Source organism: Ictalurus punctatus, chromosome 18 (assembly GCF_001660625.3).
Source record: "Ictalurus punctatus breed USDA103 chromosome 18, Coco_2.0, whole genome shotgun sequence".
NCBI lineage: Eukaryota > Metazoa > Chordata > Actinopteri > Siluriformes > Ictaluridae > Ictalurus > Ictalurus punctatus.
Window position 1 is genome coordinate 884,415 of NC_030433.2, and position 18,154 is coordinate 902,568.

Consider the following 18,154-nt stretch of genomic DNA (forward strand, 5'->3'; position numbering starts at 1 on the left):
ACTGAGAATAGTTTTGCATCTTCTGAGTGCACACACACACACACACACACACACACACACACACACACACACACTGTTGTGCTCAGAATTTGCATTTTTGGAGCTGAAGATCATACATAATTCTGCTGGCATGCAGATTTGTGTATGTGAGAGTGTGAGACTCATCACACTGAGTCACGAAAGACTTGCTAATGAGCTGTTTAGTTAGATCATGTGTTTTAGAACATGGAAGACCACAAAGTATGGGGATGGGGGTGGCGCGGTATAAAACAGAGTGGCTATTGGTGCAGCCAATAAGGGAGTCATTATCTGGAGCCCAAAACAGGAAGCACTTGGCCAGTTTTTCTGTCAGGCAGCAGCTGAAGTCCCCAGTATGCTAACAGAGGCGTCCTTCAGATCAGGATGAGACATGTGCTGAGTTCAGAATGAGGCTTGAGAAGATCAGCAGGAAGAGGACAAAACAGAATAGGGTAAGCTAAGGAGAATGAAACTAACAAAAAAAAAAATATCCAGACTCCAATTCTGCAAATCTGAGTTACACCAATTCTGTCAGGAGGAATTAGCATAAATTACAGCAAAATTTTGTGAAAATACCCCAAGTATTTGATTCATATTCAAGTCATTAAAAGGGAATGCCACCAAATACGAACGATTAGTGTATGTAAACTTCTGACAACTGAAAATCTGATCTAGTAAATCAAAGCTTAAATAAACCTGTCTCTTAGCTATTATTGTCAAATTACTCCTTCTGTAATGTTTAAAAAAAAACAAAAAACAAACTTATAGTAGAAAAGACTGACTTAATAAAGCAAATGTTTGTTCACATGAAATGTGAGGAGCTGTGAAAAATTGAGTTTGAATATCTTTAGCCTTGGTATATGTAAAGAACTGTACCCACTCAAGATGTTCCACTTTTAAAATCGCAGGCCCTAAAGAGTTGTTTTTGTTTCTTATCACTCCTCATGCATCACTGCAAGGGTTGTTCATGTTCTTTCCCACAGGAATCGGCTGCACCTCAGGAAAACCAAGAGAAGACTGGCTGATCGTATTGCAAATGGAGGATTTTACCTTTCCAGTGGCAAGACACATTAAAAGCAATGGACATGACGTTAAGGACGTCTCCATTTTTATTGCTAGCAGTTGCTACGGGAACAATGAAGTGAGGGAGCTTAAGGAGAAAGAGCTCATCTACACTGTCTGAATTGTGGAACCCCATGGAATGAATGTCATGTTTTGAGAACAACTATTACATTATCTGTAATATTTAATAATTACTTTTGTCCAAAACTTCATATAATTATCTCTCTTATTTCTAGTTGAATTAACCCTGCTATTAAGTTTGGAAAAAAAAAAGAAAAAGTTACATCCATTATGTTATGGGTCAAAATGACTTCCACGGTTTAAATAGACAGAAAAACAACAAAGAACAGCTTAAAACAGTAAACCTTTATTATGACTTGTCCGAGACCAGCCATAAGAAGAAATATTTGCATACGAATTCATGAGCCAAAATTAGGAAAGTCAAAAAATTTCAAAGAGAAAAAGAGAGATTAACATTTACTGAAAAAAAAATGTTGACGTGTTCAATACTTATTTCCCTCACTGTATATAGCCAAAAGATTGTGGACATCTGACCATAACACTCATATGTGCTTTTGAATATCCCATTTCAGATTTAGTCGTGCCCCCCCCCCGAGCCCCCCCCCCCCCCCCCAGTGCACAATAAGCCTTCCACTTCATCCCAGAGGTGTTCGGTTGGATTGAGGTGTAGGCCACTTGAATTTTTCCACTCCAACCTTGGCAAACTATGTCTTCATGGACCTTGCTTTGTGTACAGGGGCACTGTCATGTTGGAACATGTTTGGGCTTGTCCCCTTAGATCCAGTGAAGGGAACTTTTAATACTGCAGCATACAAAGTATAAAGTACACCTGTTCCTGGAAAGCCCCGGATTTTGTTAGAGAACATACCTAAACAAACAGCATGAGCAAAAACCAAGGAACTAGTCCAAGCCATACAGACGTCCGAGTGACCGAGTCTGTGACGAGCCCCATTGGCACCATTAATGCATGCTTAGTGTCACTGGTTCCATATGGCATAGGCCAGCTGCAGGGTCGTCAGCCAGGTACCACCGCTCAACAACGTTTTTGCTCCTTTAACCACGGAACATCTCCTGGTGAACAAATCAAATCAAGTTAAAAATTTTATTGGTCACACAACCACCATACACAGTACGACATGCAGTGAAATATTTTTTTACAACTGTCCGGTGACATAAGACAGAATTTACTTACATAGACATAGAAAAAGAAAAATATCAAATAGATGGCAAAAAAAAAAAAAATTAAGATCTTTGTAAACTGGCAAATTACAGGGCAATTAAAAACTTTATGACATTTATTTCTAAAAGGAGTACAGTCTATCCAAATGTGACTTTCTACTCACATTTCTAGTGTTTACATAACTGTAGTGTGGTAGAGCGAACAACACCCGATAAATCCACCCAGCTGTCAGAGGTCACAGTTCATTTCTGATGTCAGGTCATTTAATTAGACTTTGTGTAGTGTGAGCAGTATAATGATCTGACATATATAACAGAAGCCTAGTTACCACCATCACTTAAAGTCTTTGCTATCATCAGTGTGGTGTGGTTGCTTAGTAACCATATTCACATATTCTAGGCTGCACATGCCAATTGACCTGCTTTTTTCACGAGTTCGAAACAAACAGAAAACCAGATCACTGAGAAAAAGATCCTGCATGTCAAATGAAAACGTCTCGTGTATTACTGGAGTAGAAAGAACAAATAGAGAGAAAAAAAAAGAACAAGTATTGAATTTGATAAAGAATTTACTTTACACTGAGGATCATTCACTGCTCACTGACTACTTGGTCACATTTTCAGACCAAGGTGTAACTTCAGATGCTCTTGCAGTGTGGACACCTGCGTCATGAGGTGCTGCAGTATGTGAGCAAACAAGAAGAAAACCATCTCTGAATGCACAGTTTTACTCTTTTTTTTTTTTTTTTTTTTAAGAATGGGGTTCCTAATAATTTGATCATAACAAATCTTTACAACATGACAAAGATAACAAAATGATGCCTTTTCCCTTTTGCATGCATTTTTAATATGAACTACTATACATTCGCTTCAAATTCATTTAAAATTCCCTCTTCTGGCCGACCTGTAACGGCACTGCAGTATTGCCGTAACACCTCTGTGTAAATAACATCGCAAGTGAAGATTTATTTAAAATTCTTGCTTCCATTTACAACCCACTGGCAATAATGACAAGAACTAGTATATTAAATGCAGTGACTGTAATTAACCTTGCAGGAATCACACAAAATTTGAAGAGACACAGATAAAATACTGTCTTATGCAGAGCCGAATTTCAATGTCTCGAGACCCAGGGCTACGACATCATTTACAAAGAATGGTGTGGAAAACATAAACATCCTGTGAGAGGAGACTTGCAGGCTGAAACACCTTGTTGATGAGAGAGATCAGAGGAGAATGACCAGATTGGTCAGAGCGGACAGGAAGTCTATAGTAACTCACATAAGCAACTCTTTACAACCGAGCAGAAAAGCATCTCAGAATGCACTAACGCATGTTAAACAATGTGCATCTGAGCACAATCATGACAATCATGGCATTTGTGAAAAAATTCAAAGATTACAACTTTGGTCCGAGGGAAGATTGTAGTTTTGGACCGACACGGTGACGAGCATTCTTTTTTAGTTGAGAAGTGTTTTGTAGTGTAGTGTTTTTTTGGAGTGAGTGGGAGGGATTATTCACGACTGACATTCACTGACATCTTTTCCAGCCTCCTCCTCTGCCACCATCTCCGTTGTGTCCGGCTTACCTCCAGGACTGAGCTGCCCTCTGTAATGATCTGTTAGTGTCCTTTGCTGAAATGCTGCTCTCCCAGCACACAGCAGCATAAAAGATGGCACTCAATACAACAGACTCATATAAAGTTCTCTGCAGCCGGCTCTTGACACCAAAGGACCTCAGCCTCCTCAGGAAATAGAGTTGGCTCTGACCCTTCACCTACAGTCTGTCGACGTTCCCTTCCCATCCGACTCGTCACACAGAGTGTTAACTACCTCGACGTTCTCACCCTGGATGGTGACAGGAGCCGGAGGAGACTTCGACTTCTGGAAATCCATCAAGAGCTCCTTTGTTTTCCTGGCATTTAGTTGCAGATGGTTGCACTGACACCAGTCCACAAAGCTGTTCACCAGGCTCCAGTACTCCGCCTCCCTCCCCCCTCCCCACATTCGGACAGCGTCATCCGAAAAGTTTTGTATATGGCATGTCTCGGACCTACAGCATTCCTGAAATCGGAGTTGGAGGTGTACAAAGTGAAAAGAAAAGGGATAAGGGGATAATAAAAGTATATCTGCAAGATCTATGAGATGTTCTATTGAACAAAAGATATATTGCATATATAGTCATAGGACCTGTGAGAAGAAGGACAAATGCTTTTGCTTTGCTGAATACTTTTTGAATCTCTGTGGAGTGTTCGGAGTCAGGACTTTTGATTGAGGTGGATTCCATGGCAAGAAATGCTCAACTGATGCATGACTCTTGAGAGTCCGTGAGAAGACATTAAATAGAAGGTGTTCAAATACAAGAGGGTTATGTTTATAAAACATGGCAGTCTAAGCATGAATGGCACTGGCATGGATCAAGATCAAATCAAATTGGTCACAGACACAACCATACACAGTATGGTGTGCAGTGAAATGCCATTCACGACTGTCTGGTGACTGAAACCAGAATTTACTTACACAGAAAAATCTAAAAATATAAATCAGAGATATAAAAGATATATAGCAAAAAAAAAAAAAAAAAAAAAAAAAAAAAAAAAAAAAAACCAACTCTATGAAGTGTAGATATGTGCTGTTGTATGTGCAGTACAATGCTGTGCACATCAAGCTGAGGTAGTTGCAGTGAAAAAGCTAACAATACAATAAATCTTTATAAATACAGGATATGCTGTGTGTATTGACAGGAATGTTGGGTGTGTGGGTGTTGTGCAGAGAATTCTAAGGTCTGTATTTATATGTCTATGTATAAATAGTCCTAGGTGTTGTCCTGGTTGAGAGCCTGAATGGCCTGTGGAGAGCTCATTCTCGCTGTGTTGGCCTTCAGGGAGCAGAAGCATTTCCCTGACCGCAACAGAGAGAACAGGCCATTGTTAGGATGGCTGAGGTCCTTGCCTCACCACTTGCTATAGATAGACTGTGTGTCAGGGAGCTCAGTTGGGATGGTGCGCACAGCTGATCACACCACCCTCTGGAGAGCCACCCATCCTGCTCGGTGTTGTTCCCAAACTAGGCTGTGATGCTTCCTGTCAGGATGCTCTCGATGGTGCAGGTGCAAGTTCCTTAGAGCTTGGATGCTACAGTTATATGGAAAAACTAAGTGCACCCCATGGAAATTGTTGGCTTTTTTGTTGTTGACATATTTGGACAAGCAAACATTTGATCATCTTTGAAACAGTATGGGGTTAGAATCGTTTCATAATTCCAAATAAACAGATGAGAAGCCACGAATAAATGTAGAGAGATTCACAATAATTAAACAAATTCACAAATAAACCCACATTATAAAATTACTGTATATTACCCAACTGTAGTTTAAATGTTTGTACTGAAGCCAATAACCATGATACAACAAACTTATTCCTGGAGACTGTCTTGTAGCATTCTGTTTCTTGTGGTATCTATCACATGACACGTGTTTTGAGGAGCCTCTTAATTAGTGGGATTAGGTATGATACAGTCATAAGACTCCAAGCTGATTACTGGCCACTATTCATCATATGCGGCTGATGTTAACCTGCAGTGTTTGTGGGTTTTTGGGTTTTTTTTCTCCTTCACTGATTGCAAGCAGACAATACTGCCACCTTCTGATATAGAGAGTACCACTATCATTTTGTATATGTTGAGCCCTGACAAAATCAGTTTGTAACCACAAGTTTAATTATTGTAAACATTTGCTTCAAAATTATGTTTGTAAATTTTAGAATGATTTTGTTAAATATTCTTTGCTATGAGATTTATGAACGTGTCTAGCAGAAACTGACATGTAACAGATCATGTGGCACATCAAGCATAACAAAGGCATACCACCATCAAAACAAATTACTGTACCCTAGGGAAAATTATACACCTTAGCTGGGGTATGGTGTGCCATGGGAACTTACTGCAACCCACCAAGACATCATATCTACTCCCTTTTATCTTAAAAAGATATTTGATTACTGTTAATTGCGATTGTAGATATTACACTTATAGTAATCATACTTCACCTCATTCAAAGAGTACTGAACGATTGAAAGATACTCGCCATGATGGGGTTGAATAATTTTGAAACTGGAGAAGTCATTATAAGTCGCATTTTCAGTTGAATTTGGGGAAAAAAGCACTTGAAGCATTCATTGTGTTGAACTATTTCAATGGCTTTTATTTGATTTGCTCATTACAAACAGATGGAAGTCTGTAAATTTTGACAATAAACCTGATTTGGAATGGGGGTTGAATAATTGTGATTGCAACTGTAAATCAGTGGTCCAGATGGGTCCATGTCAAATAAGGGATCTCAAGCACTGTGTGGAAGTGACTTCCAAAATGTTTATGTGCTTTGGTGAGCCTCATAAACGAGCTTTGCTAGCCAAAGACAGGTTAGCCCTATTGGTAAAGTCAGTTTTAGCAAGAATACGGCTAAAACCTGTGCCCACTGTAACCTCGGGTTCTTGTTCTTGGTGGACAGGAGTGGAACCTGATATAGTCATCTGTTACTGTAGCCCATCCACTTTAAGGTTCAATGTGTTGTGCATTCTGGAGATGCCTTTCTACTCACCACAGTTGTAAAGAGTGTTGACTTACCATAGCCTTCCTGTCATCTTCAACCAGCCTAGCACCAATTATGTAATGGTCAAAGTCAATGAGATCTCACTTTTCCTCATTCTGGTGTTTAATATGAACATTAGCTGAAGCTCTTGAACTTTATCTGCATGATGTTATGCATTGTTCTGCTGGCACATGATTGCAGAGGTACAAGAGGCCAGTGAGTGTATACTGTCCCTTCAAAATCTAGCCTTCATCTGTTTTAGGCCCGAAACAACAATCTAAGCACCACTGGGCTGAATGCTAAACGCACCTACTCTTATTTATTTATTTATTTATTTATCTATTTATTTATCTATTTATTTATCTATTTATTTATTTATTTATTTAACTTATAATTATTATATTATTATGAACACGTTATAACTCATACCCCGTATACAAAATTATCGAGATGTTTACACTGCCTATGCATTACGTGCTCTAAAGTGGAACATTGTTCACGGGTATTGTTTCTACCCGACGGGGTTACGAAAACACAAGGCTTGTCCAATAGAATTGATCAAAATAAACTAACGCTTTGAAATGACCGTGGCACGGAGCAGACGTCAAAAATCATAAGTTGCGATAGTAACTGAGCTTCCTTCGTGGAACCGAAATGGACCAATATTAACCAGGCTTGTTAAAATAAAGCTGGGTTTTGTTTGTTTGTTTGTTTGTTTGTTTGTTGTTGCGTTATCTCGCTTCGTATAACACCCCTTCCTCCTTCCTGGCGGAGGGATCCATGACGTCACTTGTTGTTTGGAAGAAAGAAACACGGTACCTAGACCTGAATCTGTCCTTTTATCACTCCTACACATTTTATGACTAAATAAAATCGAACCATGTCTACCCCTGCAAGGAGGCGCTTGATGAGAGACTTCAAAAGGTATCTTAAATACATTTCAGACTACTGTTTTGTTTTGTTTTTTCTTTCTGGTTGTTATCGATTTAAAACTGCGAGATAGCCTGTTAAACATGCCGTCTGCTCGATTCTTGGTTTCTTAGCCGTGAAGCTAACTAGTGTAACGTGTGTGTTCTGATTCTGGTGTTTATCTGGGGTTTCTTTCTGTTTTTTAGGTAGCCAAAAATGTGCCGTGTCAGCGGAAGGATTAGCAAGCTATATATAGGTAGCTAGGTAGTGTAAGTGAAATAAACTGAATAATAAGATGAACAAACCAGCGCTGCTCTCCTTAATGGTAAACTAGTAAAGTAAACTAGTGTAAGATACACATATATTAGTCTCAGTGTTATCCTGTTGAAATTAGAAATTGCCATTATTTGAGTGAAAATAAGTGTAAATTCGTTTTTATTTCATCACCCGTGAACGCCATGGGCGGTGACGATCACCTGGATACCTTCTTGGGCTCGTGCGCATGCATGCCGGGACCGTCAATAAAATTAGGACTGTATGACGAGTATATTGGATATCAGTGCCGTTGTCACTTGCCTCCTACACATGCTGGACTTCATGTGCATTTTGGGTCTGGGGTTAGTGGCGACTTGCTTGAGGTGGGTTCTGACTAGTGGTTGGGACAGTATGGTAGGTCCCTCCCCAAGTACATCTGCTGTCTCAAATGGATGGAGAGATTTGGCACCTCTGCGCCTGTGGGTTCGGCCCCTCAGAGTGAAGTGCAGGTTGAGCGCGGTCCAGGAAACACTCCTGAATGTAAGAGACCCCGGTACACAAACGTCTGTGGATGGTGTGCAGTCCAGCTATTATATGCAGTGCACTGCCTGGTTCCTGGAGTACTAGCCTAACTGTAAAGCCTGCTAAACAGAGGAAAGTCCCCATATATGCTAAAGGTGTATATGGAAGCCACTGCAGTATGACACAGCACTGTGGATGGCGTCTTGCTGAATGTTCCTTATAAGTACCTTATAGTGTACTTATGCATCGGGCATTGTGTGCCGTTCAGTGTTTTGCCGCCTGACTTTGCCTTTTATTTCACGTCGTTACTCTCCGAGTTATGGATCTAGTTCCGTTTTCTCGTCTGTGTATTTTGGATTATCCCTGCGTTTGCTGTTTGCTGATCTCCTGACCCGTGCCTGTGTTCAGTTTACTGATTTGGAGTCACGATTTGTATTTTGTCTGCCTGCCTCTGAAATATAACGCTTAAACTGCATCTTCATCTGTGTCTACTCGCCGAACATGACACGGTGACATGCGTTCTTATGAAAAAATTTGGTCATGTCCATATATTGAACGATAAGTCGATAACGTGATTGTCGTGACGGGTCAAGATGTTTGTCGTCATGCAGAGTTCCATGTTAACCAAACACAGTGTATCACCACAAGCACATACCAACTGTGAAACGTGGTGGTGGAGGGGTGATGATTTGTACTTGTTTTGCAGCCACAGGACCTGTGGAAACTTGCAGTCACTGAGGCAACAATGAACTCAACTTTATACCAGAATATTCTTGAGACTAATGTGAGGTCATCTGTCCAGCAGCTTAAGCTGGGCCAAAGTTGGGTCATGTGACAGGACAGTGATCCCCAGGACACCAGCAAATTGACATCTGAAAGTTTTTGAATGTTGGTTTACATTTTTAGATGAAACGACTACGTATTGAAATCTGTTATGTTTTTCGCTGTTACCTCAGGTTACTTGTTTGTTTATAGAAGTTGGTGAGGACCACACAATTGTTATTTAGGCCCTGATAAATAAAAACATAGAACTGAAGGAGGGTGTACTTTCTTTTTCGCATGACTGTACTTCAGGGGCCGGTATCTTTTTGTGGTATAATAACAAAGCAGGATTTTATAGTGACTACTCATAAGGTCTTGTTTGCATAATGTTCATTAGACTTCAAGAAGACCCACCAACTGGTGTGAGTGGTGCTCCCTCAGAAAACAATATCATGTTGTGGAATGCCGTTATTTTTGGGTGAGTAGTAAAAAAAAAAAAACACAAAAGTTCTATTCTGTAAATTAACTGTGTACTGTAATGAAAAAGGAAACGTCTGAGCTGATCTGGTTTCGAAAATAAAACATTGGGAAATGAATTGTGGGTAATGCTTTGCTGTTAAATAACATGCACATCAATAGCAATTATTGAAATAACTTTAGATTTTTTTTCAGACCTGTAGGAACGCCGTTTGAGGATGGTAAGTTGGGGTTTGTTTGTTTTTCCACATTAAATAAATGTTAATCCCTAGTGGTCCTGTTGGAAGGATTGAGAGTTTGCAGAAAATCAATAATTAGGCATTCAGTGTGATCTTTATAATAATAAGTTGTACAAAATGAGGACCCAGGATAAAGCAAGGGACTGATGAAACTGTTCTCACCTCAGTGTGTAGGAGATTCGTGTTTAATGTTGTGGTGGACCTGTGCCATTCTGTTGATTTAATATCACGATCTAATAACGTGCTTCCGTTTCAGTTTCCCACAAGTATTACCGTAATAACATGTCACCAGCGGTTATTATTCTTCATAATAACTATTATTTAGCTGTTTTAACTATTCTGTGCAAAATATTTGTTCTCCGTAATGTGACGTGTGTACTTTTGCAGGAACGTTTAAACTCGTGATAGAATTTTCAGAAGAATATCCAAATAAGCCTCCTACAGTTCGATTTATCTCCAGAATGTTCCACCCAAATGGTGAGCAGCTGTTTTGTGAGTTTTATTGTCTATAACCATATTTCTCTGAAAACTATATTAATAACTGCAGCGCCGTCCAGTAATATTGGCACCCTTGGAAACTACGAGCGAAGAAGGCTGTGAAGAAATGTCTTTATCGTTTAACCTTTTCATCTTTTGTTAAAAAATTCACAGAAATACTCTGCTCTCATGGATATCAAACAATAAACTTTATTAAATAAGTGTGCCACAATTATTTGCACTGCTATGAAATGGGAAGTGTCTATAAGAAAATAGCACACGCACTGAAAAGGCCCATGTCCACCATCAGGGCAATAATGAAAAAGTTTCAGTCAACTGGAAATGTTATGAATCGACCTGGAAGAGGACGTGTGTCTGTACCGAAAGGTTAAACAATAAAGACAATTGTTTCACAGCCTTCTTTGCTAATATTTACCAAGGGTGCCAATATTACTGGAGGGCACTAAGTTTTATTAATGTTCATAGCAATATTCTTAGTAAATGGGGTCGGTCAATACATTTTTGTATAAAAAAATATACATTGCTCCACAGTTGGGTTGGGTGATATGACAAAAATATCATTGCAATTCTAAGATGCATGCTGTGCACTCCCCCGAGTACTTCATTAGTATAGTGTTCCTAAAAACTCTTCGGTGAGTGTATATCATCATAATGCCCAGCCCTACCCTCAGAATTGATTATATACTCTACTCCTCGGCTAATATGCTGTTTCTTTGCTCCAAAATGTTAATTATATTGCATGATTGATTTATATCGTTTGCTGTATCGACTGACCAAGTGCAGTTTTTAGTAGCTTTCAGTGGGTTTGAGTAGACCGCAGCTGTTTTTGATAATATACACTCTAAATCAGCAAACCGACCATACTAGTGAGCATATATCGTTGATGTCTTTACAATAAAGTTTTGTACCAGTGTTAGCAAAGAAAATAACTTGTTTAATCTCATAGTTTATGCAGATGGCAGTATATGTTTAGACATTCTTCAGAATCGCTGGAGTCCTACATACGATGTGTCCTCGATTCTGACATCTATCCAGGTGAGTAAATATTCTTAAGACTAAGTTTTGGCAAAAACAACAACAACTGACACACTGAACGTTTAATATACATGTTTAGCTCACAACTGGAAGAGAAACCTGATGTTTCCTGAAGCAGAGTGACTGTTGCCTTGATGTTTATATTGACATGGAATAATTATAGTGCAATCCAGGGCAGTCTGTCACAGAAAGTTTTGTGTTAATGTGCCATAACAGTAGTGCTGTAGTAAACACTGTCCTATTGTAATGTTGCACAAGAAATGTGTCCATGTTGCTTTATGAACATAAGCATACAACAACAGCAAGGTAATCAGTACTGGTACCTTATGGAGTACTTCAGTACCTTATGGAGCCATAACATTGCTGTTTATTAACAAGACTAGGCAAGAATAGATCTGCTAGAACGAAGTGTGTTCCTTCACTGTCAATAACATACTCGCAGTCGTAGAGCCGAGTGTGTATCTATGTGAATTACAGTGCTTTTATTAATGTCACGAGATAACAAGTAACCAAAAACAAGCTTCACTTTATCTCTCTTTATAATACTTTGCCCGAGTTATAGTCTGGCATCTATTGGTTTTATATGCTACACTACTATTCTTAAACATTAGTAGTGAACCGCTTATTGTGCATTTTGGTTAGCCAGTGGACTTGTGATTATCATGTGAGGACAAGATATGTTGCATTGGCAAAATAGGAAATAGATAAATGACTAAACATGCTAGAATCTATTAAAAAAGAAAAGGGACCGCAAATTATTGAGAGGCGTAATATATTTAGTTGAGTGTTGTAAAAAAAATTTTTTTTTAAATAAATAAAAAGTTTTTCCTTCATAATCAAAATTTGTGTTCCATTATATGTTTTTCATTAGATAGACGGTTAATTACTTTTTTTTTTTTTTGTTCTATACTCCCTCCCCCCTTTCTGTGGAAATCTTAATGCCCTTGTTGCACAGGTTTGTGGCTGGTATGACCCACAGCCCCGTACCAGTCCACAGCTTGATGGTCAGTAACATCCGACTTAAAATATTACTTAAAATAGTACTTGTATGTATTGAATGTTAATCAGCCTGAGTCTATTACTGCCACAGACAGAGCCTGAAGTTCCACAGTTCACATCCCATTAACCACAAAAGATGAATTCTTGCTGTTTGTAATTAAATATGCAACTGAGATTCAAAATACAGATTTAAAAAAAAAAAAAAAAAACATTTGTCAGAGCAATGTGGAAATGAAGCTTCTGGCTACTTTTCTTCCCGTAGATTGTCGATGGACTGCTGATTCACGTGTTCGGTGTATAACATTTCCCAGTGTATGGATAGCCACAACGCACTAGTCATTTTTGACCCGAGTGATGCTAACGAAAATAGATTTGCGTGGAATGTGAGCGAAAGTGCCACTTCTGTGCCTGCTTAGTGGTCTGCCGGAAAATCGCACACTCTGCAAAGTCCTCAACAATCCTCCAGTCATGTTTGTTCTCATTTATGGTGCTTATTTAGTATTTCTCTAAGGCTATATTTGCAAAAAGAGTTTTTTTTTTAAAAACAACTTAAATATTTCTACGCATGGGTGGATAAATCATTGGCATTATTGGTCTCATGACCTACACACAACTGCGAGGGATGCAACCTGGCCATAGGAACCGATTGTACTACAAGGACTGACTATCTTGCCCAGATGATGATGGTGGTGATAATAATAATAAAGTTTATTTTTATATAGTGCCTTTAAAGCAGCTTTTGATAAACAATCTTTTCATAGTTAGGATCATCGTTAGATGTGGAGACACCGCACGGTGTACCACTACTGTGTAACTGTGTTATAACTCTAATGCTAGTGCAACATGCAGTCAGCTCACAGTTAAACAGAACATGTTGAGTGATAGCATCTTTTGATGTGCAGTGCATTGTTAGGCACATTGATCCACCTTGTGTCACACTGTGGGTGAGAAATTACAGAAGTTACATGGCAAAACCCAGTACAATTTCAAATTCTCTCCCCTTAATGTAGTCCTTGCTGGATGAGCCTAACCCCAACAGCCCAGCCAACAGCCAGGCGGCGCAACTCTACCAAGAAAACAAGCGGGAGTACGAGAAGAGAGTTTCTGCCATTGTGGAGCAAAGCTGGGCCGACTCCTAATGCTCATAATTCATGTGCTCTAGTGCCATTCATCAGGTTTTCAGTCTCTCATTTTACATATCTCGGACACACACATGAAAGAAACTGGTCCGCTGCAAGTGGAGATCCAATCTGTAAGGATTCCTTTACCGACATTTTTGAAATGATCGTGCTTTTGGTTTGATGTTCATTTTTTTTTTTTTTTTTTTTTTTTTTTTTTTTAAGTTTCATCATAAGTTATTGTTAAAAGAGTTTATAATGTTTTACAATAACTCCAGGATTATTGGCACCCTTAATGAGAATTGTGCAAAAGAATGATGTATAACATGAATAACACTTTCAAGATTTTGAGCTCAACATTTTCTTAACTATTTTTTTTCCTGTGGAAAAAGGTTTCAGGATGATCCGTACAGACACACTGATTGGTGAAGCCTCCCTGAGAATAGAATAAATAAGAAAAAAGAACAGTAGAATAAAACGGACTGTTAGTTTTGTGCGTTTGGAGTCGCCCTCTTCAATTCAGACCTTTTAGTTCAATTTAGTTTTTCACCTTGATGAGAGAACACAATTCAAATTATTGTTCCGGGACTCAGATGTTTAGGTGCTACATTTTGTTCGTTGCTCTCAGGAAGGCGGTGGCTTAGTGGTCAGCACGTTCACCTCACACGTCCAGGGTCTGGGGTTCGATTCCCAGCGTGGCCCTGTGTGTGCGGAGTTTGCATGTTCTCCCCGTGCTCCTCCGGGTACTCCGGTTTCCTCCTCCACAGTCCAAAGACGTGTGTCTAAAGTGTCCGTAGTGTATGAATGCGAGTGTGTATGTGATTGTGTGATGGATTGGCACCCTATCCAGGGTGTACCCCGCCTTGTGCCCGATGCTTCCTGGGATAGGCTCCAGGTTCCCCGTGACCCTGAAGGAAGGATAAGCGGTATGATAGATGGCTCTCAGGAAGGGCTTCTTTTGGTTAACCTTCTAAACATTTGAGTTGTTCAGGAGCTGACAACTAATTATTGATTTTGAAAATGGACAACCCACAAATCGACTAAACTGTGCAGTTTTGAAACGGATCTTTGGGTCGTGTTTGCCGTCCTCACGGTGGTGGCAGTGTGTTCATGAATCCCCTTCCTATAAAATTTTAAGCTGTTAGAGATTTGAACTTTTTTATGTTCCTGATTGTGCTTAATGGTATTTTAATTGTATATGTATTTTTATATCACGCTGTGTTCAAAGATTTTTGGTTGTCCCTATTGCGCTGTATGACAAAGGGGTTTTGAAAGAAATCAAGCTGAAGTGAATTCTCTTAGTGTTTGTGTGAGCTAAATATGATTAATCTCTGCAGAGTTTATTGTATGTATTAATTATTTCTCATTTCCCTGAAGGATGCCAACAATTCTGGAGTTTATTAATATATTACTGATTTATTTGTAGACTTTTTTGAAGTTAACAAAAAGTGATGTATAATGGTGTAAATCCTTAAATTATTTAAAGTATAACCTTACATACAAAATAGCTTTTTTGGGGTTTTTTTTTGTTGTTGTTGTTGTTGTTGTTGTTTGTTTTGGGTTTTTTTTTTTAATTAAATCAATCATGGCAGTAAGACACTACAGAATTCTACCCATGTCACTTTTCTTGTGTCTCTTTTGTTACAAACACACACACACACACACACACACACACACACACACACACACACACACATATATATATATATATATACACACACACTGTCCTATATAGAATTATAGAAGCCAAATTAAAAAATACTTTAAGAACAAAAATGTGTGGGTTATATCCTGAGTAATAAGACAGCTTTGATGATAGCTTTTCTATAATCATGGTCTTTTGAAATCTAAGGGTGGGTTCTTAATATGCATATAAAATTTTTCGGTCATTCAAAATGTTTGTCTTGCTAATAATATAATAAAAAATGTATACTTTTGTTATCTCAGGTCAAATTGATATGTTGCTACATTTTTTTTTTTTTTACAAAGCATTATCATGAAGAAATTTAAGTATGGTTGTGGTTTTAAATGATAATTTACCCAATTTCCCCTTGGGGATCAATAAAGTATTCTACTATCTATCTACCTCTATGACATTTTACAATTGCTGACAAGAATTATTCCCCAGCAGATCACTTTTTGCAACACTTAGCATATGTATTTATTTATTGAAAATGCTCAAGTACCAAGACACAAATGTGTCTTAAATTCAACTCTCTTATTTAAATGTGGCCACCAGGGGGAAAATGTCCTACCTCCTAAAAATAATTTTAAAATGTTAGTGCTAGTTTTGAAACTAAGTAGGAAAACATCTGCAAATTCAGCTATAGAATCACAGTTTTGTTGGTGGTAGATATCAAGTGAAAAATGTATGCAAGAACCTTGAAATCCGTTCACTGAATGCATTTGTCAAAACTTTGAAGAGTTTTGAAAAGAAAATGAACTTTGTACTGAAATGGCTGAAATTTTTTTTTTACTGAAAATGATGCAAATATGTGGGAAAATATAGAAAATGAAGCTTGCTGTCAGAGTAATGCCAAAATAATAGACAAAAATGTCAACTACATCAAAAATTCATCAGGTCGAGCTGCAGCCACCACTTTTCACCTGCGACGCAAAGATCCGATCCCTACAGCTAGAATTTTTAATGACGGCATGAAACGGATCAAGAGTAAACAAAGAATGATCATCGCATAAAGAACGTTTAATGAATGGAGGGCTTGATTTAAACAGCATAAAAAGCTTCCGGGTTGTGCACGAAACAGTACTTAAACACGAAGAGCTTTGTTAACAGAATTCTGACCCGAGATGGGATTGATGACAGAAAAATCCATTTCCACAATGAAAACTTTATGCACATTTCATGTACATTACATTATATTACATTAGGGACGTCTCAGCGTTTATTAACCAAGAAAAATAAACCAAATCTATGCTTGACAAGTGTTGAGTTTTCACAATTCCTTATGACAATAAATAATATTTTTCCAAGTTTAACTATCAAGATTCTAAGTAACTGGAGACAGAATTTTTTTTTTTTTTTTTGTACTCCACGTTGATCATAAACTATTGAAATCGTTTGAGAAATGTAAACATTACTGTGCTTTTTATCCAGGAAAATCCACAGCTCCCCTGATTACCTGTATTTGTTTATAGGGCAGTCTTGCCCGGATCAATATGGCGGACACGTTGACGTGAAGGCTTATGTGCGCATGCGCGTAGTGTTTACAAAGTGACATCGCCATCTACTGGCCTGGCGTGCGTATTAATAGAAACAATGAACCACACTTGACTGTTCACTTTGTGCATTAGTCATGTAATTAGAAATGATGCTGGCAGATCACATCTCATAACACCCTGCAGTCTCTTTGGTTCACTGGGGGTTCCTCTCGCCATCTTCATCAATGGTTCATCATGGTTTATGGCCAGGGAACTTGTGTAGGAGCCGTTTGAGTGCAAGGCATAGCCTACTGTATGAACGGCCCTAAACACCACTGCTTTTTCCACATGCTTTGCATCACCAAGGTTATATACAAAACAAACAAAAAAGAAAGGAAAAAAAAAGGGCAAGGCATAAAATGTGCTCGGTGTTAAGCGCTGTGTCATGTTGGCGATGTGAGGTTTCAAAAGGTTTGATAGATGAATTAACAATTCTCGCGAGAAAACGGTAACACTCCCGCAAATATTCAACTGGATATTAAAAAGGTTTCATATAATGAGTCTTTATTGATCACATATGCATATGTACAATGAAATTCTTTTCTTCGCATACCCCAGCATGTCAGCATACCCCAGAGTGCAGGGTCAGCCATGATACAGCGCCCCCTGGATCAGTGCTTGAACCTCCGACCTTCCGATCAGTGACCCAGACCCTTAACCACCAAGCCACCACTGCCCCCCAGTGGTAATCCTGTTGAACTTCTTCAAAAGGGCACACTACACTCTGACAGCTCCCTGACACACACTAATCCTGGAAAAGAACCTGCTCCGGACCAGGTTATGTTCAGAGAGTAGGTTGCTATGGCTACGTACATACCCTGAAAGTTACCTCCATTTTTGGAACAGAACGTCGAGGTCATCCGTTAACTCTGAGTAAACTCACCGAGGTCAGTCGCATGACCTGCTTTCTGGAATTCCACCCCAGCTCTGACTAATCACAGGTGTATGTGTATTCGCTCCTTGTTTCTACAGTAACTGTGAATTGCATGCCGGATGTTCTACATAATCTAACCGTTATAATATTAATATAAAAGTATATAAGGTTATATATAAAGTCTATAAGGCTCCTAAGTAGCGCTATTTAACAAGGTAACGGTATGATTGTTGATCTGGTGAGTTATTTATAGGACTTCCTTGTGACTTTGTAACAGTCTTCTGTCGTCTCTCGAAACTTGAGTGGGTGTGAGGCGAGATGACAAACTGCTGCGTCCCTGCGCGTTTAGACCCGGGACGTAAGAGGGCGTGGCGTGGGCG

The 18,154-nt window shown here is 38.9% G+C and overlaps 1 protein-coding gene across 2 annotated transcripts; it reads left to right on the forward strand.

Annotated features, from left to right (window-relative positions):
* Positions 1–7,416: 7,416 nt before the first annotated feature.
* LOC108278809 (ubiquitin-conjugating enzyme E2 B) lies at positions 7,417–15,767 on the forward strand. 2 transcript variants are annotated; one of them, XM_017492424.3, is made up of 7 exons: positions 7,417–7,791; positions 9,713–9,793; positions 9,988–10,013; positions 10,419–10,508; positions 11,476–11,564; positions 12,520–12,568; positions 13,574–15,767. In XM_017492424.3, the coding sequence occupies exons 1-7, from the start codon at positions 7,748–7,750 to the stop codon at positions 13,585–13,587; spliced, it is 393 nt and encodes a 130-aa protein (XP_017347913.1). In that variant the 5' UTR covers positions 7,417–7,747; the 3' UTR covers positions 13,588–15,767. The 2 variants fall into 2 exon arrangements, with proteins under 2 accessions (XP_017347913.1, XP_017347911.1); XM_017492422.3 differs by lacking the exon at positions 12,520–12,568 and having other exon boundaries at positions 7,422–7,791.
* Positions 15,768–18,154: the final 2,387 nt, after the last annotated feature.